At 40.0% G+C, this 24,303-nt stretch overlaps 1 protein-coding gene across 5 annotated transcripts in view; it reads right to left on the minus strand.

Moving 5' to 3' along the window:
• Positions 1-24,303, minus strand: part of LIMA1 (LIM domain and actin binding 1) — a 93,346-nt gene that overhangs the window by 14,996 nt on the left and 54,047 nt on the right. For 3 of the 5 annotated variants that reach the window (XM_059403096.1, XM_059403093.1, XM_059403098.1), the window contains 4 exons: positions 20,783-21,247; positions 6,740-6,827; positions 5,938-6,086; positions 3,138-3,245 (listed from right to left, as the gene is read on the minus strand). In XM_059403096.1, coding sequence (XP_059259079.1) covers positions 3,138-3,245; positions 5,938-6,086; positions 6,740-6,827; positions 20,783-21,247 — 810 coding nt within the window. The remainder of the gene's footprint in view (positions 1-3,137; positions 3,246-5,937; positions 6,087-6,739; positions 6,828-20,782; positions 21,248-24,303) is intronic. The other 2 variants (XM_059403097.1, XM_059403095.1) reach the window with 1 other exon arrangement.

Consider the following 24,303-nt stretch of genomic DNA (forward strand, 5'->3'; position numbering starts at 1 on the left):
CTTGAACTCAGGACCCTGAGATCAAGATCCTGAACTGAGATCAGGCCACCCAGGTGCCCCCGCTCTGTTTTCACTACAGTAATTCTCTATTGGTAGGGCATACCAATATAATAATAGTCAACATTTACTGAGTGTTTAGTATGTGCCAAGTATTGGAATTGAAGACATTCAAGATCCTTGAACTCAGGACCCTGAGATCAAGATCCTGAACTGAGATCAGGCCACCCAGGTGCCCCCACTCTGTTTTCACTACAGTAATTCTCTATTGGTAGGGCATACCAATATAATAATAGTCAACATTTACTGAGTGTTTAGTATGTGCCAAGTATTGGAATCATCACTTTACATGCATTCTTTCATTTAATGATATGAAAGAAATTATAAGCTCTTCAATTCTTGTTAATTAGTAGGTGCATCCATCCCAGGATGTTCCTCTCTCACCTCTAATTTTGGTCACCTTGAACCTGCAGGGTAAACTTACTGCCAATCATGACATCATTGCACATGCCCAACCAGCTGACCTCACTGCAGGAACTACCAGGAGAGGGCACGTGAGATTTGCTTCAACATTTTATTAAAGGGAAGCTCAATTTCGTTTACAAGAGGAGAAAGGGAAGAACAATACCCTGACAAAATATTCTATTTCAGAAAGTTCACCCTAGCAGTAATGTCCCTTTGTAACAAGTTGAGTTCAAATAGTTCTTGGGTGTCAGTTAACAAAAGCGAGGCAAATAGCTGAAAAGGATAAGAGGCTCTGAAAAATTTTATGAATCTGAAGGCAGTCCCAGCTTTAGGAACCTGCAGTATGTACTTGAAGACTGTGTTCTGTCTTTATCTCCTTTCTTCCCCACCCACGCCTCAATTCATGGTTTAGTTCCACTGATGCCCTTTTGGGCTATAATTACAGTGTTCCAATCCTCCAGTTCAACTCAGAGTTCTAGTTTCAAATCAGTGTGAAGACATTCAAGAAGCAAACACAAAATTAGATTAGGAACAATCCAAGCATTATTTTCTAGATGATCATTTCTCAAACTATGCTCCTGGGATAGATGGGGAGATTTCAGTGCGGGCAGTATTTTTTTCTTAAGTTTCTTTTTTATAATATGTAACATTTTAACTCAGTTATTCTTTAAAAAAAAAAAATTTATATTTAAGTAATCTGTACACCCAACTTGGGGCTTGAACTCACAACCCAGCGACCAAGAGTTGCACATTCCACTCACTGAGCCAGCAAGGCACCCCAACTCAGTTTATTCTTAAGACATGATCTCCCACTTAAAGATATGAAAACCAGGCAGTCTAATAAAGAGAACTCACTTGATACATGGCATGTGACTCTTGGGACTAATGAGTGATCCCACTGTTCCAAGGATATATGTAATTTTAAAAAAAGATTTTATCTATTTATTCATGAGAGACAGAACGGCAGAGGCAGAGGGAGAAGCAGGCTCCTCACTGAGCAAGGAGCCCAAAATGGGACTCAATCCCAGGATTCTGGGATCATGACCTGAGCTGAGGGCAGATGCTTAACCATCTGAGCCACCCACGTGCCCCAGAATATATATAATTTATTGGATGATTTTATGATTACAAAATAGCTGCCAAGTATTTTGTCTTATTATTTCAACATACACTTGTAATATGTTTTTGTAAAATAAAGAGATTTAAATTTTTCTAATTTTTTTTCCCTGTTGTATCATAAGATTCAAATGTTGTAGCCATTAATCTGAGGCCATTTTCCTCTGCGCATACTTTGGTCCAAATGTGTAGTGGATTTCATAAGTTCTTATTGGTGTTCTGTCAATACAGCATGCTTTTTTTTTTTTTTTTTTAAGATTTTATTTATTTATTTGACAGAGAGAGCATGAGCAGGGGAGAGGAACAAGGGGAGAGAAAGAATGTGGGGCTCGACCCTAGGATCCCAGGATCATGACCTGAGTTGAAGACAGACACTTAATTGACTGAGCCACCCAGGTGCCCCTATATCATGCTTTTTAAAGTCTCCTATAGTCCAGTAAATTTGACAGCTATTGCTCTTAATCCATTCTAATGATCTCCTCACCTTTTGGAAGAACGGCCTCAAGGGTATCAATATGTGTAACAGAAGCAACGACTCTTCTCCTAAGATTAATCATTGTGACATATTTGAAAGCTCTTTCTTCTCATCTAACTTAACATTTGGATATCATATTGATCAAAAGACAAAAACAAAACAAAACCAAATCTGGGTAATGGACTGGCCAAGAAAATGATAAATTCACCCGTCATAAATGTTGTTACGTACACCAACCAAGCCATTCATCTAATGATAGGTGTGTAAAACATAAATATCATTTGCTTAAAATCTTCCTAAGGTTTTTCACCTCGGCAGGACTCTATCCAAAGTCTCAAGCATGGCATATAAAGCTTCTCAAGACCTGGCCTGGCCCTCTCCTCCACTTGGCTCTCTCCATTACCTCTATGTGCCCTGGGTCCTAGCCTCTGGTTTCCAAACCTCTGTTTGTGTCTGCCTGGAATGCCCTTCTTTCTTTTTACTCAACCTTTCCCTATTCACTTGGTTTCTTCCCACACATTCTTCAGGACTTGGCTCAGACATCACCTTCTTGAGGAAGTCTGGTTAAATGTCCTTAGTCAGACACTGCTTTAGGATAGCCAACCTGTTACTCATCTCCCTTCTATTCTGTTAGTTCCCTTGCAGATAAAGACCCCACAGAATGGTTCGTTCTTATTTAGTTTTTAAACTTAGCATTTCCTATGCTTAGCATAGTGCTTTGCTTTCAAAACAGTCTGATGAAAGAATGAACTTGTCTTGCATAAATGTGTTAAATGAAGAATACATGAATTTCTTGAAGATATAACCTCTAATCAAAACAGACTTCTAAAAATCACTTAAGCGCTATACCCTCTGAGCATCTGAGTGAAAGAATTTTCCAGTTAGGTTCATTATTTGGTCCACTATGAGTTGTGGAGTTCCCCAGCTGAAATTATGTGACCTGCAAAAATGACAATCTGTCCTGGCAGCTGTTACCAAATTCCCAGACACTCTGCAGCCTAGAGTTAGAGTGGTTTCTAATTTTAAGCATCTAATTTAGAACACATGCTTCCTTGGCAACTGGACATCAGACTTTTTAACCCACCTTCTCTCCAACCTGATGGGAGATGCAGACCTCAGGATCCGGGGGCACATTCTCCTTTTGCTCCAACTTATGAGTTCTGATTTCACCGCCATTGGCTCTCAAGTCATTCTACAAAATAAAAAGAATCTGTGAACGAAAATAAAAAAAGGTCCCTATTCCATGCTCTTCATAGCACATCCATTAAATAAATTTGGAATGGTAAAAGAAAAGTTCTTTTAAGAAGCCTCGGGTCAAATCAACCCCCTAATTCTCACAAGCAAAACCCGTTGACTAGTGAAATGACAAAAGCGGCTTTGTGGACACACACCTCAGAGTTAAATATTTGTACACTAGTCTAAAACTGGGTGCTCATTAGAATACAGACATATCAACAAAGACACACACAGAAACCAGCCCCAGCACACAATGTTCTTGTGATTCACTCCTCTAGCAGCAGAGCTTGTGGGAATGCAAAGCTTGTGAGTTTTATCAGAAAAGACCATTCTGGAGCAGGGGAAAGGAGATGCCAAGTGCCAATAATTAAGAAAATATACTGACCATATATATAAATGCTCGGCCTGGAAAGAGAGACAGGGATCATGCACACATATAAAAACTGAAATTATATTTAATGACACCATAAAACAACCTTTTTTGGCGAGACTTTCAAAAACATGCTTCTTTTGGCATAAAATTCATACGCTGTATTAAAGACATACCTTATTCTACTTCTCAGAACAGAACCTCAACATAAAAAAGCAGGCATTAATATAGTCATAAGGAGTAAGCATAATCACATTTCTTTTCCTTGCAAAGAACACTTGGGGAAAATATTAAAATTAACTTTACCTACTAGATCTAAAATCAATAGAGTGGTAGATGAATATGGACATTTCCTATGTTTAGTTTGCTACCTTTCTGAAAGTCTGGTACCTTTCTGTTCTCCGTGATTCTTTAGGCAGGCAAGAAAACAAGCCACATATGGCCACAGGGCCAGTGTGAGTGGCCTCAATCCGGACCTGGTTGAGGTGGGATCCCTGACTAAGGGACAAGGCTCCCTCCGGAGGAGCATTCATGAGGGGGAGCTGGGAGCCAATGATTCAGAACCCAACAGGACAGCTGAAGGATTCATTCCTGACTCCATCTTGAAGCCCTGCTTCCAGAATCATGCCGGGGAATGTGCGCCTTGTTACAGCCATCCTCTGTAAGGGGCCTGAGAAATTCTTTTGGGATGAGATAAAATGTACTTTTTACAAGAATTCCTAAAGACTTTTCAACTCTTAGAATTTACAGAGCAGGAGAACTGCAGTGCTGAAACCTTATTAGGAGTTTAAAAAAAAAAAAAAAAACCCTCACTGAGCAGGTTTTTCCACTTAGGGAGTCACCTGGTTGGAATGTTTATAGCAGGAGGGCACAGAGAAGGAGCAAAATCTTGAGATGAGGGAAATAAGCTCCAGAGATCACCTGTTTGTTCGATCTCCTGACCTCCTTCTAAGAGAAGTCTAACTTTGCTCACTTTCATGCTGTCGGTGAATAAAAGTGTTCCATTTTACAACCAAGTTATACACACATCATCTCTTCTTTAAAAAAACCACAGTGAAATCAGTATGAAATTATTCATTGCCCAGAGATTCAATCTACCAATAAGTACTATTGGAGAAGGAATATTTAATAATGTGAGGAAAAGAAGACAATTTCTGGAGCACAAGTTATGATTTCTAATAGATACTCATTTCAGTCTGCCTGGGAACAAATAAAATTTAATACTATCATCCAAATTTGTTTAAAAAGAAAAAAACAAAAACATAGGACACCAAGAGATTTGTGGCTTGTATTCTGAATCTCAGAAAGAACAAATGTTTGAGATACATATCTATGCATATGTAGAGGGCTTTTATGAATGTGTAGGTATGAATAAATGGCATTTAACAGGTATCTTTCCTTAAGGAGTTCTGTAGTGTCAGCCTGCCAGGTAAGGCTAGGAAAACTGAAAACGTAAAGACCCTCCATTCAGTTTAGAATACCACATTTTTATGCTTACAGAGCATGTCATCTTCCTGTTGCTTCTCCCTCCCCTTTACCTAATCACTGTTCTATTTCCTTAGAAAATCATTACATCATAAGAAGCGAGGATTAAGTAGGCCATATATTGTATGATTCATTTATATAAAATGTCCAGAATAGGTAAATCCATAAAGACAGAGAGCAGATTAGTGGTTGTGAAGGACTGAGGGGTGGGGGAACTGGGAGCAACTGCACAGGTATAGGGTTTCTTTTTGGGGTGATGGAAATGTTCTGGAATTAGTGATGATAGCTGCATGACTTTGCGAATATACCAAAAATCACTGAATTATATGTAAAAGTGGTTATTTTATGTCATGTGACCCCTAAATCAATAAAACCTGTAAGAAACCTCCCCATCCCACATTAAAGTCACATATATCCTATATTTCTTGCTAATATTCTCTCCTCCTTTCCTCAAAAACAAGTGTTTCGTTAAAACTAACAGACGACTACTTTTTTAGCAACAACAACAAAATTAAGCAGAACAGGCAGGAAAACTCTCCATGAAATTACTAGATGGTAACAGGACCAATGAAGGAGTGGGTGGGGGAATGAGGCCTAGGAAAGCAAAGTCAGGATTAGAACATGATAAGGATTCTGAATGAAGCTAGGGTAGGGTTTACACGGAAGGAGAGTGGCTCGGGACCAGGGATTGAGCAGGGCTCTCTGGTCGGGGTCTGGGAGACATGTCTAGTTTCTGTGCTCATTGACCACTGGCTGGATGAAATGAAATGAATGGATGATGGGGAGCACATACTGTGGAGCTGGTGGAACCGGTCTGCTTGGACACAGCCGCCTGGTACTTGGCCATTCGATCCTTGATGGAGGTTTCGGATAGCCGTGGTAAGTCCAGATTTCGCCTGCTCTCGCTTTTCTCTGTGTTGAATGTGGAAGATGACAACTGACCTGGAAGCACACGAAGAATGTGCTCTATCAGAAGATAATATGTGATTTGAATGGTTTCAGGATTTTAAATTTGGGGCTATTGGAATTGGATGTAATCCATTTCTTCTATGAAGGGTACAAAGAGGAAAATCGGGAATATAACTTACTTACTAGGTAATAGTTGCTCACTTTCCCAACATTAAAAGGAGAACCCTTTCCATAAATGAGCATTATATATTTAAACATCTTGGCATATTTAACACTGGAAAAAACTAGATCTTAATGCCATTTTAATTTGCATTTCTTTACCAGGAGGCTGATGATATTCCTGTTAATTTCTTTTTCTTCTTTTGTGTAATGCCTGTAAAGGCTGCCTTCCAAATATAATAACTATGCTCTTGAGGTTTTATGTTACCAGTGGTAATATAGGATTACCGATCTTGACAGAGGACACTGCAGCCCATCATGGCAGCCTCAAGTCCCAGATGACCGCAGAGCCAAAATGGTCAGCAGTACTTCCCTCGTTATCCCACAAGGGGCCCCTCGGCTGTTACAAACACAGTTACTTTTAATTTGTGCCATTCTTCCTCTAAAAGCATTGGCTTTAAGGCCAAAAGGTATTGTTACTAATGAGTACTTCCTAGAGAACCCCACGCACATGGAACGCTACTTACCGGGGCCCAGTTCCAAATCATCCAGAGAAAAGCTGTTTTCAGAGATCTTCCTTCCACCTGCACCACGGCTCTGGGACCGAAGAACCTGCTTAGAAAACAAAACCCATTCATAAGCTTTAAATAGAAGGTGGAATATCTTGACGAATGTTCAAAAAAAAAAAAAGGCCTTCAAATCTCCTTTATTAATAAAATCCACAAGAGATTATATTTTGTATTAGTTTTTATATTCCACAGAATATGTTTTTAGCATTATAAATACAAAGTACTACATATTCACAGGTGTCCAGGGAGAAATAAAATAACTCTATATACGTAATTCTCTGTGGAAATAATCACTGCCTAACCAGCTTCACCAGAAAACTACGCACTTGAACCAGCCATGGAGGGGAATCCTCATGTCCCAGACAACACGCAGCTGCCGACCCAAATTGTCAAGTCCGGATGGCAGTATTTGCTGTTTGTTTCCCTTCTCCTCCCACTTTATCTCTGCTGTTGCTGCTTTGGTTCACATCTTCATCTTTTCCCTGGACTACTGTATTACATTGCTAATTGGTTCCTCTATACCTTCTAAGCAAGTCTCTATGATGCTGCCATTATCCCACATCATGTAATTATTCCCCAATATAACGGTATATTACTCTCTTGTTCAAAATGCTTTAAAAATTCCTGTAATCATTCCTTGAACTAAATCTAAAGTGCTTTGTATGTCACAGAAGACCAGTTCTACATCTAGTCCCTACCTCCCCTGAGTATTCCCTTTCTCACCCTTTACCCTCCAGGAGAAGCAAACTGCTGGGAGGTCTCTGAGCTTGTAAATGAGTTCCCTTCCCCCATTCCCCTTTTATCCTTCTCTTTGTTCTTTCAAGACTCAGTGGAGGCTGAGCAACAGCGAAGACCACCTTCCCTCTCCCACATAAATCTAAGTAGTCCTTCCTCTGTTTCCAAGGTTCCCGGTCACACTTCCACTACAATGCTTATTGTGTGTCCCTCCACTGGACTGGAAGCCTAGGAGGGCAGGGACCATGTTTTTGTTTTTTAAATAAGAAATGTAGATGGTACAGACTTTTTTTTAAATAAATTATTTTGTGAGTTTATCTCTCTCATATCTAGATTAGATCTCTAGTTAAAGTTACAAATTATAATTTTTAAGACTGGAAAAGTAACTTAAAAGAAGGCCATTTAGTGTCACAGAATGTTCCCAGACAATAGTACACAGAGAATATGTCACATTTATTCAGCTTGCAATGACAGCCTTCAACCAGATCCTATCATTCAAATCTCAATTTATTTCCAGATAACTTGAAGTGGGAAGGATATCTGAAATCCGGTAGGACAGAAGAGTAAAGCAGTACCCTTCTGAACACAACATTAGTAAATAGTTATTAAATGTTTACGTTCAATGGACTAATCAACTCAACAGTCAAGTGTAAGACTGTGAACTTTTTTCAAGTCCTCCCCTGACCAATGACAATACTTCCTTGCAAAATCGATATACATTTCATATAATTTGTCTCCAGTTAGCTTTGCTAATTACATTTTTCATGATAAGAAATAAAAGATGCTGTAGCAGCTCTAACCTTGCCCCATCACACTCATGTTAGCTGCACCAACATCAACCACATGAACTTGACTCATACAACACAACACACTCTTGCTCTGGGAGCAGCCCCCCATCTAGAAATGAAGATCATCAGCCAAAATGAAAAGATAGATTTGTCAGGACACCCTCCCCATCCACCTTTTTTAATTTTCAAAGTATTTTTCATTTGCAGACAATTAAAGTAAAGGAAATTCCAAAGACTTATTCCATGCTGCTTCACTGTGAGATGATTACTACCAAAATTAAAATTTTCTGGGCTCAAAAAAAGGAAGAACACCTGGAAATACGTCTTTTTTTTTTTTTTTAAACCAAAGGAGACTGGGTTCTGCATCCTTAATAATGAAGCAGTATTTCAAATATTTACATTCTGTCAAAGGTAAAGTTCAAGTACAATTCTAAGACTACGTGTTATGTGTCACAACCTGCAGATAGCTCAGATTTCTGTCTGTACTCATATTCAAAGCCCTCTGCTGCATACAGAGTCCCTGCACTGGCGTTACCAGGAACAAGCCCATTTAGAACCAGAACATATGCCTTGCCAGGGCAAAGGCTTACTTTGGTTTTAGATACATAAAAATTTTCCATCTTTGCTAGCTTTCAGTTTAGATCTTCAGGTTAAATAAAGTTAAGAGCTTTTTCCTTTTTTAAAGCCTTCTGGTACATGAGGGTATTAGTATTCCTAATTCTTTTTTTCCAAGTACTGAAAAAGTGAATGTGAAAAGCCATTTGGTTTTAAAGGAAAATAGAAATGTCTCTGGAAATCAAAGTTATACTGACACTGGTTCTGAGGAAGAACATAGCTCTGAGACAGGAAAGCTTTTAATGAGATCCCAGATGAAGCACTAAACATTTCTTTCAAAACTGGTTCACCTCCAAATCACTCAAATATTAAGAATAACAAGAACTCCAATGCATTTACAATGAATTTTGTGATTCTCATTTTACAAGTGGTAATCTGAGGTACAGGAAGAAGGAGGAGTTTCCTCTAATATTTCTCAAGGAAGTAGAAGAACACAAAAAGAAAAAAAAAAAGCAGCAATTCTGTTACTGAAATACTCTTCTGTAACACATTTTTATCACGTTTCAGCCCTGTTTATTCAGATGCCTGAGGGAGCCTTTTAAGAGAAGAGAGAAAAGACAAGATACTTCAAGACTTTCTGGAATTTCCTAAGGCTTGGCCTCACCCCACCCCACAAGTCCTCCTTCCTGTCAGCTGACTGTAGTAACTCTCATTAGTGGGACGGCCCCTTGAAATTACTCTCAGAATCCATAAACCAAATGCATCAACACATACCAATAAAAGAAAAAGAGCTTAGGGTTTTTAGCCAGTAGTCTGTAGAATTTCTTTCCTCTGGAAAACTGTCTTCTCTCTAAGATTTCATTTGAGAAAGAGAGACAGACAGCAGGAACGGGCAGGGGTAGAGGTGGGGGTGGAGGGCCACAGGGAGAGGGACAGCAGGGAGCCCAGTGTGGAACTCGGATCCCAGGACCCCAAGATTATGACCTGAGCCAAAGGCAGACTATTAACCAACTGAGCCATTCAGGCAGTCCTCTGGAAAAATTTTCTTAAGGGAATAAAGTAAGTGATGTCCTAAATATCAAGTAAAAAGCAGGATTTCCTATCCCCCTAATTTTTAGGAAAAATTCTGTCTAAAAGTTGATTCTTTTTTTTTTTTTTAAGAATTTATTTATTTATCTGAGTGAGAATGAGAGAGAGAAAGAGCATGAGGGGGAGAAGGTCAGAGGGAGAAGCAGACTCCCCACCAAGCAGGGAGCCTTATGTGGGACCCCATCCCAGGACTCCAGGATCATGACCTGAGCCGAAGGCAGTTGCTCAACCAACTGAATCACTCAGGCTCCCTAAAAATTGATTCTTAACACTTTAATTTTCCTTATACTTCTCTCAGCCACTTCCTTCAGACTTTCAACTTTGACTTCTTTCAGACTCTCATCCCTCCAAAGTCAAGGGTAGAGGGTGACTTTTAGGGAAAATGGGACTTTGTTGAACTGTGCATAGGGTGTAGATAAAACCTACACTTAATTTCTCAAAGTACTGAGAGACAAACATTTCCTTCTTCAGGCAGAAGAAAACAGAAAAAAATGGAGCTCTTTTAAGTAAAATAATACATAAAGAAGGAGCTCTTTATATCCAGGTTGTAGGATTTCTCTATCTTTTCTATATTTCTCAGCATTCTACAAAAATTATACGTTACTCTTACAGTTAAGAAAAAAAGAAAAGAAAGGATGGGGTGTCTGGGTGGCTCAGCTGGTTAAGTGTCTGCCTTCAGCTCAGGTCACGATACCAGGGTCTCTGGATAGGCCTGGGTCACCAGGTCCAGGCTCCCGGCTCAACAGGGAATCTGATTCCCCCTCTCCCTCTACCCCTTCCTCTGCTTGTGCTCTCTCTCTCTCTCAAATAAATAAATAAAATCTTTAAAAAAAAAAAAAAAAGGAGAGTCAATACTTCAATATTTATTAATACAAATAGATAAAAATGATAAAAACCAAATGCTGACAAGGTGCTGGAGAATTAACTATGTCCTTAGATTGCACTAGTTATAGTCTAATTTTTTAGAACCAGCTGAAAATATATAAGAACTTTTTTTTTTCTTTAAGATTTTTTGTTCATTCACTTGGGAGAGAGAGGGAGAGCATAAGCAGGGGGAGGGGTAGAGGCAGAGGGAGAGGGAGAAGCAGACTCCCCGCTGAGCAGGGAGCCCAACCCTGGCCAATCCAGGGACCCCGAGATCATGACCTGAGCTGAAGGCAGACACTTAACCAACTGAGCCACCCAGGTGCCCCAAAAAGAACGTTTAATGAATTATGGCTTTTGATCATGAGAACATCACTTCAGTAATACTGTCCTCCTCCCAAAAAGCTAAAAACAAAATGTTTCTGCCAAGATGCTTTAAATTTTTTAAATTAGACTAGAAAAATATCTAATTACTGGGGCATGATTAAACTCTAATGAAATACTACATTGCCATAAAAGGATAATCACATGAACTAGGAAAATACATAGAAAGGTTATATAAAAAAGACCAAACAAAAGAAAAAGCACACGAAACAGTGAGCACACAGGGATGAAAACCATGTAAAAACTACTTATGCAATAATAGGATAACATTGTACTCAGCTGTTCTATTCTTTTTTCCTGGTGAAGGTTACTGGCTTTTCCAGGGTTACTTGGCTTTTTTCCCTCCTTTCTGTGTTTACTGTGTGTGGCAGGGGAAGGAGGACAGAGAAGTTTCTGACTCAAGAGTTTTAGTACAAATCTCTTACATTCCAACGTATGTATTCTCTTCATTACCCTGATGCTTTGAATTCAGTTACAAGACTGCAAAATGTGGGAAGAGGGAAGATAGAGAGTTAAAGTCTTTGAGAATACAATTGTTGATATGTTTTAAATTTTTGCTGATTTTCTTAGATTTCAGATAAGGCAGGTCATAGCCAATTGTTTTTACTTAATAAATAGTTATTACAATATTAATGAAGACATTTAAAAAAAAAAGACATTGTTACATGGTAGAGACAGACAGGTTATTAAACAATTGCAGTCCCTGTTCCGATATTAATTAGCCGATCACATTGGGCATGTCAGTTAATGTCTCTGATTACTGTTTCCATCTGCAAATTTGGAATTTTAATATCCTAAGAGCAGTGAGCTGGATTAAAGAACTTTACAGTCCTGTACAGTTTTAGGATTTATGTCAAAGATATTAATAGGGATTTTTCACTCATTGTAACTCACTGATGAATTAGAAGACTAGAGGAAATGACTAAAATATCCATCTGGACATACATACCTATATTGTCTAATCTAGGAGTGAGTCTGATTCCACAAAGATAAAGGAGGTCATATTTGAGGGGTTAAGTGAAGTCTTTCTGACCACTCCAAACTTCATGAAGCCAACTTTGCTTACAGAACATTCCAGTCCTCTGACATTCCTTTTCTTTCTTTTTTCTATCTTTCTATTTTTCTTTTCTTTCCTTTCCTCTTTTCTTTTGTTTTCTACTTCTTTCTTTCTAGATTTTATTTATGAGAGAGAGAGAGAATGAGCAGTGGGAAGAGACAGAGGTAGAGAGAGAGTGAGAGAAGCAGAAGCCCAATGTGGGGCTCAATCCCAAGACCCAGAGATCATGACCTGAACCAAATGCAGAGGCTTAACTGACTGAGCCACCCAGGTGCCCCTTTGACATTTTTTTTCAATATTTTTGTTATTGTTGTTAACTTTTCAAAATGTTTTATTGTAATGAAATTGGCTAAAAACCTATAAGTAGTTGGCTTGAAAGTAAACAGAAGGGGCGCCTGGGTGGCTCAGTCGGTTAAGCAGCTGCCTTAGGCTCAGGTCATGACCCCAGGGTCCTGGGATCGAGTCCCGCATCAGACTCCTTGCTCGAGGGAGCCTACTTCTCCCTCCACCTCTACCTGCTTTCTCTCTCTCTCTGACAAATGAATAAATAAATAAAATATTAAAAAAAAAAAAAGAAAGTAAACAGAAAAGAGATAACTGGACTCCAGCTGGTATATCAAGAACAGCCACTTAGAGCAACAAACAGTGAGAAATATCAGAATTGCTTGATCAGCATCTCTATACCCAGACCCATTATTACCTTACCACGAAAGATGGAAGAATTACGCAGTTACTAATTAAGGGTAAATAAAATTTAATTTACACTGGTATGGTATCTTTACCAGAAATGATCTGCTAGAGAAAGGCCAGTCAAAATAACACTGAGAACAGTGAACTTACATTTTGAAATTATAGAAGTTTATAAATCATGGATGAATATAATAAATCAGCAAAAAAAATTACTTTTAGTAGGACATATGAGAAAGATGGCATTGGTAGAAAAAAACAAAGATAATTCTTATGTTTATTTAACAAAACCAGTTACTGTATCCATATTTAAAGCTCTAGCAATGTATCTATTAGAGGTCTAATTTGGGGTCAATATAAGATTTATGATATGCTGATAAGCAAACTAAAGATATACTCCCCCCTACATTAAGATATATTAGGGGTGCCTGGGTGGTTCAGTTTGTTGAGCATCTAACTTTGGTTTAGGTCGTGATCTCGGAGTCCTGGTATGAGCACACCTAGGGCTCCCTGCTCAGCGGGGAGTCTGCTTTTCCCTCTGCCCCTCCCCACTCCCCACCCCTGCTTGTGCTCATGCTTTCTCTCAAAAGAAACACCCTACAGTGATATTGACAGTTATTCAAGTCCCTTTCCTCCTTAAGTCCATCTTAAAATTATAGCTTAAAAGTATGCAATTAATAGCAATTATGAATATCCTCGGAATTTTATTCTTCTTGTAATATAATTTCAAATAACTTATTTAAGCCATTAAAGACACAGAAGAAAAATGTTACTAAGATAACATTAAGTGGGTAAGAGAACACATGTAGTTGTTAACCAAGAAAGAAGAAAATAAAATGTCATGGATAATTTTATAACAATGTACAGATTCCCTACAGACACCTACCCATTCTTCAAGAAGGCAAATAAAAACTGTTTCCTTGATGTAGATTACAGATTGGTTGGCTATGGACAAAATATCTAATGAACATAGATCAGACTTCAGCTTGGTTACCTTCCTTTCTCAAGGGCTTACTCCAGGACACCAGCATGTACACACTGTTCTGTATGAGTCACAGAAAACTAAACCAAATACCAAATGTCACTTCCAGGAAATTACATGAAGAAAATCAGAAAAATTTTGGACTGTTTGAAGAAGGATGGTTTTATTTTCATATTAACAAGTGCTGATTTTGTTGGTGTTTTGGTGCTAGCCATTCATACAATGAGCCTGGTGATAAGAGAACAGAAATTCTTTTTTTTTTTTTTTTTAAAGATTTATTTATTTATTTGATAGAGAGAGAGATCACAAGTAGGCAGAGGCAGGTGGGCAGGGAGGGAAGCAGGCCCCCCCCCCCCACGAGCTCAAACCCAGGACTCTGAGATCATGACCTGAGCCCAGAAGGCAGAGGCCCAACCCACTAAGCCACCCAAGTGCCTCGAGGAACAGAAATTCTAAGGGAAGTTTAAGGGCTTAGAACTCCAAAGTGAAAAAAGCAGCAAACAAGTGAACAAGGGGCTGGGACAAGGGAAACTTCCATTTTTATTTTAGATACTTTTATTTTAGCTGAATGTACTGTTTTGCCTTTGTAGTGTAAAACAAGTTAACACAATTAAATTATGACTAACTGGTAGCATTAAAATATATCATGAATAATGGGGGGAAAGGAGAAAGAAAAAATGTCTAAATAGTTTAATTCTTTTCACTTATGGACAAACATCATTATTTCCTCATTGTGACTTCCCATCCATGGTTAGTCTCCAAAGAGTGAGCAAATGAGTGAGATTACGTGTTTTAGGAATAGTGATTTTTGGTGAGGAGGTACTCTTTCCTCTCCTCTCCTTTCTTCCTTTATCAAACTTCTCTCCTAGAAAATGGAAATATTTCATGGAAGAAGAAGTATTCCACATCTGTATGAAAGTATCAACAGATATTCACAGTGTAGTCTCATTTTCTTGCATTACACCTAAGTGGTTCCATCTTGACCAAAGCAGAAGATAATAATTTAAATAGGTGATGAAGGCAGAAAAAGGTCACCCAAATATTTGGTCTTTCCTATCCAAGGATTGTGTGAACCAAATATATTAGGAACCAAACAGAAAGAAGTGATACTGAATGAGCCTGTCACATGCTCCTTACGTGCTCCTGGTCATTCCAGAGCATAAAAGAAGAGGTACTTAATTTTTTTTAATAACCACATCCTGGTTTCTTTCTTTCTTTCTTTTTTTTTTTTTTTTAAAGATTTTATTTATTTATTTGACAAGGATCACAAGTAGGTAGAGACACAGGCAGAGAGAGAGAGAGGAGGAAGCAGGCTCCCCGCTGAGCAGAGAGCCCGATGCGGGGCTCAATCCCAGGACCCTGGGATCATGACAGTGAGCTGAAGGCAGAGGCTTTAACCCACTGAGCCACCCAGGTGCCCCCACATCCTGATTTCTAAAGATTATGAATTCAAATATCAACATGAGGATAAGCAAATGTTGGTTAATGGCTACTTAATCAGCTATCTTTTTCATAAAAGGATGTCCAGGATAGTTATCTCAGCTATCTAAAATCCAGATCAGGGACGCCTGGGTGGCTCAGTTGGTTGAGCAGCTGCCTTCCTGGGATCGAGTCCCACATCCTGCTCCTTGCTCAGCAGGGAGCCTGCTTCTCCCTTTCCCTCTGCCTCTGCCTGCCGTTCTGTCTGCCTGTGCTCTCTCTCTCTCTGATAAATAAATAAAATCTTTAAAAAAAAAAAAAAATAGGGGCGCCTGGGTGGCTCAGTGGGTTAGGCCTCTGCCTTCGGCTCGGGTCGTGATCCCAGGGGCCTGGGATCGAGTCCCGCGTGGGGCTCTCTGCTCAGCAGGGAGCCTGCTTCTCCTCATCTCTCTCTCTGTCTGTCTCTCTGCCTATTTGTGATCTCTCTCTCTGTCAAATAAATAAATAAAATCTTTAAAAAAATAAAATAAAATCCAGATTAACATATACATGAAGTTAGGATTGCTAGACCACCTCAGTATAAGCCACTGGGCTTGGGGTGGGGGTGTTTCTTCTTCCTAGTAATGACGGTAGGTTAATCCACCCACTGCTCATTTGCTCTTAGGAATTAGAGCCATCACGTTCAACTAAACTATCTGACCTGAATGATGTATCCATTCACTAAAAGTAGAGAATAAGTAAGGAAGAACACTTAATCAGTTCTTACTATTTATAAGCTGTCTGAACTCTAAGATTTGTTTCTTCCTTTTATTAAGTAAGCACTAAGAGCTAAGTCATTGTACTAACCATTGGGGAAGAAAAACATCATTACTTTTTTGAAAGAAATTACAGACTTCGGGAGTATACAAATTTTTTTTTTGAGTATATAAATTTTTTAAGAAGATTTTATTTTTTTATTTTTATTTTTATTTTTTAAAATATTTTATTTTATTTTTTTTAATATTTTTATTTTTATTTATTTGACAGACTGAAATCACAAGTAGGCAGACAGGCAGGCAGAGAGAGGGGAGAGGGAGAAGCAGGCTTGCTGCTGAGCAGAGAGCCCAATGCAGGGCTCAATCCCTTAACCCACTGAGCCACCCAGATGCCCCAAGAAGATTTTATTTTTTAGAGATAGAGGAGAGGTAGTGGAGGGAAGGAAGAGCAGGGTGGGAGGTACAAGCACAATCCCCTCCTGCCTCAGTGCAGAGGTCAATAGGGGGCTCAATCCCACCACCCTGAGATCATGACCTGAGCTGAAATCGAGTCAGACGCTTAACTGACTGAGCCACCCAGGTGCCCCAGGAGTATACAAATTTACACATGATTATTAAAGGAAAGCATGATATAAATGCCCAAACATAAGTAAAAAGAAAATTCTATAGGTTATAGAAGGGTTAATTTATCTGAGAGAAACCAAGGTAAGGTCTCCCAGGTTTTGTTTTGTTTTGTTTTTGTTTTTGTTTTTTAATTTTGTTTATTTATTTGACAGAGATCACAAGTAGGCAGAGAAGCAGGCAGAGAGAGAGGAGGAAGCAGGCTCCCTGCTGAGCAGAGAGCCTGACGAGAGGCTCGATCCCAGGACTCTGGGATCAGGACCGGAGCCGAAGCAGAGGCTTTAACCTACTGAGCCACCCAGGCGCCCCAAGGTCTCCCAATTTTGACTGACCTTGAGGAGAAAGATTTCAGAAGGCCGTAATGGGGACTAGGCATGACTGATTTAGAGAGCGAGGAGTGATCCAGGGTTTAAGTGTAAGACTGGCTCTGAGACTGAAAGATAGGTTGAGCTCAGACTGTGGAAGACCCAAATATTGAATATGGGTTCGAGTCTTCAGATTTTTAAAAGGTTTATTTATTTCTTTATTTGTGTGAGAGAGAGAGAGAATGAGTGGGAGGGGCAGAGGGAGATAGGATCTTATGCAGACTCTGCACTGAGTATGGAACCCTACATGGGGCTCGATCTCGTGATCCTGAGATCATGACCCTAACAGAAATCAAGAGTCAGATGCACTTAACCGACTGCCTGGGTGGTATCCCGGGTCATCAAAAGTTTCTGACTGAGGGAGTAAAGTAATGTACAATTCTATTTAGAAAAATAAATAGCAACAGTGTAGAGGATGCATGGGAAGAAAGAGAAGAGGCTGATAGGGAAGGTCAGAGCAATACTATGATACCAGATAGAATGGCCCATATTTGAGAGATGTGTGGAGGGTAGCCTTATTTATTGATTTATTTACCTAATGATTTTATTTATTTATTTGAGAGACACAGAGAACACAAGTGGGGGGGGGGAGGCAGACTCCCTGCTGAGTGGGGAGCCTAATGTGGGGATTCGATTCCAAGACCTGAACTGAAGGCAGATGCCCAGCTGACTGAGCCATCCAGGCATCCCAAGGGTAGGCTTATTTAGATGGCTTAGTAAGTGACTGATTGGGAAGAGGAGGCAGGCAGAAGGGAGAACTGATTTCAAATTTTAAGGACAAAGAGATTTGGTGCATGGTAATACATGAAGGAACACCGGGGTAAAGCAAGTTTTTTTGGAAAGACAATGGATTCTTTTTTAGCCTTTTTGAATGTGGCTGCCTAAGGGATATTCAAGGAGAGATGTCTGATTTGGCAGGCAACCAGAAATATGAGGCTGAAGCTTGGGTTAAGAACTAAGGATTAGAATCTAGTTTGGGGATTCACCTCTTGGAGTCAAGGAAAGAGATGAGATTTCACAAGGAGAGAGAAAAAAACAGGAGGGCAGAGACCAGGAAGAAAAGTGGACAAGAACAGAACCAGCTCAGGCAAAAGGGAACAAGAGAGACTAAGAAAAGTGGAACTCAAGCCAATTAACTTTGTTTCCTGTAAATAACTGAGAAAAAGATTTAGGAGGACACAACATTAGAACATTATTTCCATTATCTATGTGCTCCCTGACCCTGCCCAGTTAGTTGAGATTCAGTCCAGTTCTCTAAAATTTAATTACGGAACCAGGAACCAAAGAGTCACACAATTTGTACCTACCGTATTTACTTACTTATCTCACGGAGGTACTCATTTGTTAGCTCTGAGGTACACATTCTCTCTTACAGACTCTTACTCCTAAAGAGATTTCTAGTGTCCCTACCATATTTCTCAGAGCTTTCTTCCAAAGAGCCAATTATGTAACTTACCGATTAAAGCCTTATCCATATTAAAGCTGAAATTATATTAATAATAGCCATAACATAGTTTCAAACTAATGAGTCATTCCTTAGGCTAAAGTAGACAAAACTTCTTTTTAAACATTTTTTGAAAATATTAGACAATACTTTTTAAAGTAAACTACCCATGGGTCTAACGTGGATAAGGATGCTTATTTAGAAATAGCTATAAAACCAAGGGCAGATCTCTTTTACTAAGAAGTCCATTAAGTGGCAAATGACTGTTTAATCAGGAAGTTTTTTTTTTTTTTTTAAAGATTTTATTTATTTATTTGACAGAGAGAGATCACAAGTAGGCAGACAGGCAGGCAGAGAGAGAGAGAGAAGGAAGCAGGCTCCCCGCTGAGCAGAGAGCCTGATGCGGGACTCGATCCCAGGACCCTGAGATCATGACCTGAGCCGAAGGCAGCGGCTTAACCCACTGAGCCACCCAGGTCCCCTAATCAGGAAGTTTTAAAGGGCACCTAAGAAAGCCCAGGTCAATCTTAAGACACGCTCCCTCCACGCCCCCATCTTCCTATACCATTAACAATCAAGTTACCTGCTCTGTGCTAGTAGAAATCTAGAAGGATCTTTTCTTACATGAGGAGTCTTTCTCTATTCTGACCAGCCACAAAGTGATAGGCTTGTTCTGACCCATCTTTCACCAGACATTTATGAGAAAAAAGTCTCTCACCAGATCCTTACACATAATCAGCATTTTTGTTTGCTGCAATCCCAGTCATTTCCTACCTTAGGCCAGTTTCGACACGCACCAGGCTTTTGCACTGAATCGACATTGTGTGTTCTGGCATGACATCAGCCGTCCTGCCCCTAACAGGGTCTCTGAGGAGGAGGCTTACAATGGTGCTTTGAGTCACAACAAAACCCCTTCCTCTCTATTTAGGAGTTCTGACATTTTTTTCCTTCCACTTAAAATTCTTCTTCCCATTTAAATTTAAAATTTATTTATTTATTTATTTATTTTATTAAGACCATAAAGGAGAAAGAGGGAGTTGGCAGGCCTAGAGGACTAAAAATTGAGAGGGATGAGAGTTTTAAGGAAAGTCATAAAACCACTTTGTGGCTCCATCTTTTGCCAACTGGTTTTAATGTTAAAATAGAGCTAAAACTCATGCACAGGAAAGGGTTCTAGGTTTGCAACCCTTTAAAAATTCTTACTATATCCTCAAAGTAGACAATCCTTTAAACTCCCAAGAACTTTCCTAGGCAGGAAAGCTACAGGCATTGCAAGTCATGGGAAGAGAGAAACGAAGTCACGTCAAACAAAACTGAAGATTAGAGGATGAGTTAGAGAGTTTTTTGTCTCAGAAAGCAGGTTTTATACCATTACTTCACACATGTAGGGATTTGGGCCAAATATTTAGCTTAAAAAATTTCAGCTTTCCCATCTAGATGGAATCTAGAGAAAATGAGGGCTTTGCTTCCTGTCAGATCTGTTTATTTCATTATAATGACTGTTGTAACAAACCATCCCCAAGTACAAAGCCAGATATGCAGGAAAGTATGAGAAAACTGGAAAAATTTACCAGTTCTGCAGTCCCTGGATTGTGTTATAAGTCACCCGCATATGTAACTCATTTTCTAGTTAAGTAATTCCCTCTGGGTACCCGGTCTGTAATCCACATGAAGGCTCAAATTTCATTAGCAGTTGTAGGAAAATGCAACCCTGTGCATTTGCAAGTCAAAACTCCTGAAGGCTACAGCTAGTCTGGCTATCCTCATTGATTTTTCCTGGGAGAGGATTTTAGCTGATAGAAAACATTTGTTGGGAGGCACAGATGAGGAAGTTGAGAAGAGAAGGAGGCAGCTAGCAAAGAGACAACTGAGCCTCAGTCTTAATGTTAAACTCTGGCCTTAACACTCAGCCTGCAGCTGTGTCCACGCGGAGAGATATTCAGCAGTAATTCCACCCCCCAAAGCTACAAATGACAAAAGGCACAGGAAGACAAATTAAAAGGGCACGCGTACAAAAACACAAGATTCAATCGGCATCAAACTCTTTGTTTCTAGATATTAACCTGAATCCCAGTGTGTAAGTTTCACTTGAAACTGGGTCAAAGATTGGCAAACCTTAGCATCTACGTAAATAATTCGAGACTTTTCATTAATTCATTTAATTCTGAATCAATCGAACTGTCTAGATCAGAAAAACAGCTTTGTTTAAATCACGTGAATTGACTTTCTCAAGCCTGCCACCGGCCCAGTCCTTACCTTGGTGGGAGCTGGTTCACCCTTCTCAAACATCATCTTAAGCCTGTTCAGCGGAACATTGTATTTCTCTATTTTGTTTGAGGCTTCTGTGTTTTCATTGATTTCAGGTTTTCCTACTTCATGCCTGGATTCTCCTAGACAATTTTCCATTTTTTTACTTTCTTTCGAGTGGTCTTTAAGACGCTCACTGGCCTCAGTGCGGGGATACAGACACTGAGTAAGGGCTTCAGGAGGAGATCCAAGTCTAGGTCTGGGGTGGGCTCTTCCTTCCTGGTCAGCTTCGGCCTCAGAGGCAGAGCTTCTAGACAAGTCACCGGCAGGACCGCTGCCTCCGTGTCTGACCTCGGCGCTGCCGTCCCGCAGGGCGTCTGTGTGAGACTCTGTGCCCTGGGCTGGGTTCTCCCACTTCTTCTTTAACACAGTCAGGATTCCCCTCCTGCAGTGCTGGGGAAGATTTTCAGTGTTCTAGAAGAACAAGAAGTCAGTGCCAGTTATAACTTGCCTGGTGAAACATTCAAACATGTTGTTCTTTGTAAAATGAAAGTTAGAACTCTAAGCAGCTCCTGGTCCACTGGCGTTTCAGACAGCTGTGAACAGTTACAGCCCTGCCACATGGAGAAAGCATCCAGCCTGGGAGACGGGAGACGGAGAGGGGAAGAGAGAAAAAGTCAGGAGCTGAAGCAGGAAGTGATAAAACAGGATAGCCTTATAAGGACAAAATGAGAAGAAAGGAGAACCCAAATCTAATGATAGTTACATGGGAAACAAGGGATTTTTATCCAAAGATTAATAAGGAAAACAAGAAAGAGGAAGCAAAATACTGGACACTTTAAACCCCGCAGATATACATTAATACAAGTTCATCATTGCATGTCACAAAATTACATGGGGAATCCTGCTGGGGTTTTCTTTCTTTTAAATATGACAAAGGCGCAGTATAACTGAAACTATATAGTACTGTAATTGTGGATAGTATCATCAAGGATTGAAAGTATTGGTAGAAATTGAGAGAACTCACCAAACTTTTACATGTATTTGCATAAATGGTATTTCATCATATCTGACATAATCTACACGCATAGAACAAATTTTATTTTTACATAAGAACCTAATCCTCGGGCACCTGGGTGGCTCAGTGGGTTAAGCCGCTGCCTTCGGCTCAGGTCGTGATCTCAGGGTCCTGGGATCGAGTCCCGCATCGGGCTCTCTGCTCAGCGGGGAGCCTGCTTCCCTCTCTCTCTCTCTGTCTGCCTCTCCATCTACTTGTGATTTCTCTGTCAAATAAATAAATAAAATCTTTAAAAAAAAAATTAAAAAAAAAAAAAAAAAAAAAAAAGAACCTAATCCTCTTTTTTCCCCCTCTGCTCTTCTCTCTATGTCTGTCCATGTGTAAATTCTCAGTTGTCAGAAAATTTACTGTTTCACAGATCCTCTGGTAGACAAATATCCAAGCTGCATATGAAAACACTACCACTCACTTTCTGGATTGAAAGACACACACTTACACATCTGAGAGAGGTCACTTTCACCTGGGTCAAAATGGAATTAATTGATACATGTAAGATTGCAAACAACCTTGAAACTGCCAGGGCTGTACCAGGATAACAGAGGAAACATGCTTGACGAAGTAAAATCCAATGTCCCATACTCTGAAAGCGTTCCTATAAATAAACAGAGCAGCACTACCTCCCAATAAGCCACGAACTCCAGTACCTTTGTGCCCTCTGTTCCTGTGGTCTGTGACTCACCGGTCTTTCAACTAAGAAAGAAAGGACAAACCACCTAGGACTGAAAGACTTCCGGGAATTAAACAGGATTAGCAGCTATATTGGGAATTAAATCTCTCACCCTATTACTCTCCTGAAGACACTGCAGGAACTGCTTCATCAAATAGTACCCAGGTCTGAAAAAAAAAACTTACAGAGGAAAACTGCTTGATTTTAGTGTTTAAATCTTTACTGACAAGATGATTCACTGGTGGAAGAATGAATGGATTAGAAATACAGAAAGTGTGAAGAGTCTTCTTGTTGGAAAAGAATTAAACTGGATGCTGGTGCTGCCTTATCGCCTGTAGCATGCTTTGCTGGATGTTACCTCCTGCAACACAATGGATGAGTCATCTGGGTCTCCAGCTGCACCTGCCGGGCCCATGTCCAGACCAAACAGGAGCCCTGCCACTCTAAGTGGCATTTTGCCTTGGTAACTAGACTCTACTTTTCTCAGCAATCATGTGATCCAAGTATATTTACTGACATGGAAAGATGCTCATAAAGATACTTTTGAGTGGAAAAAAGCAAATTTTAAGACCACAAGGACGCCTGGGTGGCTCCGTTGGTTAAGCACCTATCTTCAGCTCAGGTCATCATCCTAGGGTCCCAGGATCAAGCCCTGAGTTGGACTCCCTGCTCAGCAGGTGTCTGTTTCTCTCTCTGCTTGCTGCTCCCCCTGCTTGTGCTCTTTCTCTGACAAATAAATAAAATCTTAAAAAAAAAATTTTTAAGACCACATAATCCTATTTTATAATATAAATGTATATTTATAAGCATAGAAAAGTAGTCTGGAAGAAAAGACATCAGGATGTTAACAGATGTGGATTATGGGCATCTGTATTCATTATGTAACACAAATGAATATAAAATAGAACTATACATCATCATCCTATCACAAAAATCGACAGAATATTAGAACGCTTTGATGTTACTATAAGCAGCTCAAAAATGACCACTTCTACTTTACTTGGGATGACCAGGAAGAGAGGGATCTACGGAATAGGGTATAGACAGTGTCCCAAAAAGGGCCTGGGTGGAGGACATCCCTTGGGGGCATTGTAACAAGGAGTAAGTGTGCTCTTTTATTAAAAGGAGTTCTTAAGGGTACACATTCAGAAGTCTTTAAGTGGGGACAAAAGAGGCTGTGCAGTCTGAGAGCATGAAAGGCCCCACACCCTAAAAATCCCTTCTGGCAGCATACCCAGGCAATACCAGGATGCCAGTCTTTAGGACCCGAGGAGAGCAAAAACGGGGAAGAAGCAGTGACTCCAGTCCTTCTGGGGAAGGAAAAGAAGCAAGAAGATACAGAATAAAAGCAATAGCTGAAAGCAGTCTGGACTGCACAATGGCAAGAGCGTTGTATTGAGATGGCCTGGGATACCACTGGAGAAGGGATTATAACACACTTCCACGTTCTCCAAAGAACACGTGTTACTAAGTCTATTCCAGCCCCACCCAGACAAGTGACCTTGGGCAAGTTTAATTTCTGGAACCTACCATACTGGGCTATTGTGGAGAACAGATGTGTCTATATTAAAGCATGTAGTGTAGTATTGGACATAAATAGGTGCCCAGTAAGTGGTGACAATTAAGATCTAGTGGGTGGTCCTTCCTACTCCTCCAGCCACACCTTATAATGATCAACCACAGTATCCAGTTGACTCCCAAGTCCTGTACTTGGATTACAGTCTCTTACTGTTCTTTCTATTCTCTATCTAGTCTCCACTGTTCCAGAGTGGGGGTGTGGGGCAC

The sequence above is a fragment of the Mustela nigripes genome, chromosome 6 (assembly GCF_022355385.1).
Source record: "Mustela nigripes isolate SB6536 chromosome 6, MUSNIG.SB6536, whole genome shotgun sequence".
Taxonomy (NCBI): domain Eukaryota; kingdom Metazoa; phylum Chordata; class Mammalia; order Carnivora; family Mustelidae; genus Mustela; species Mustela nigripes.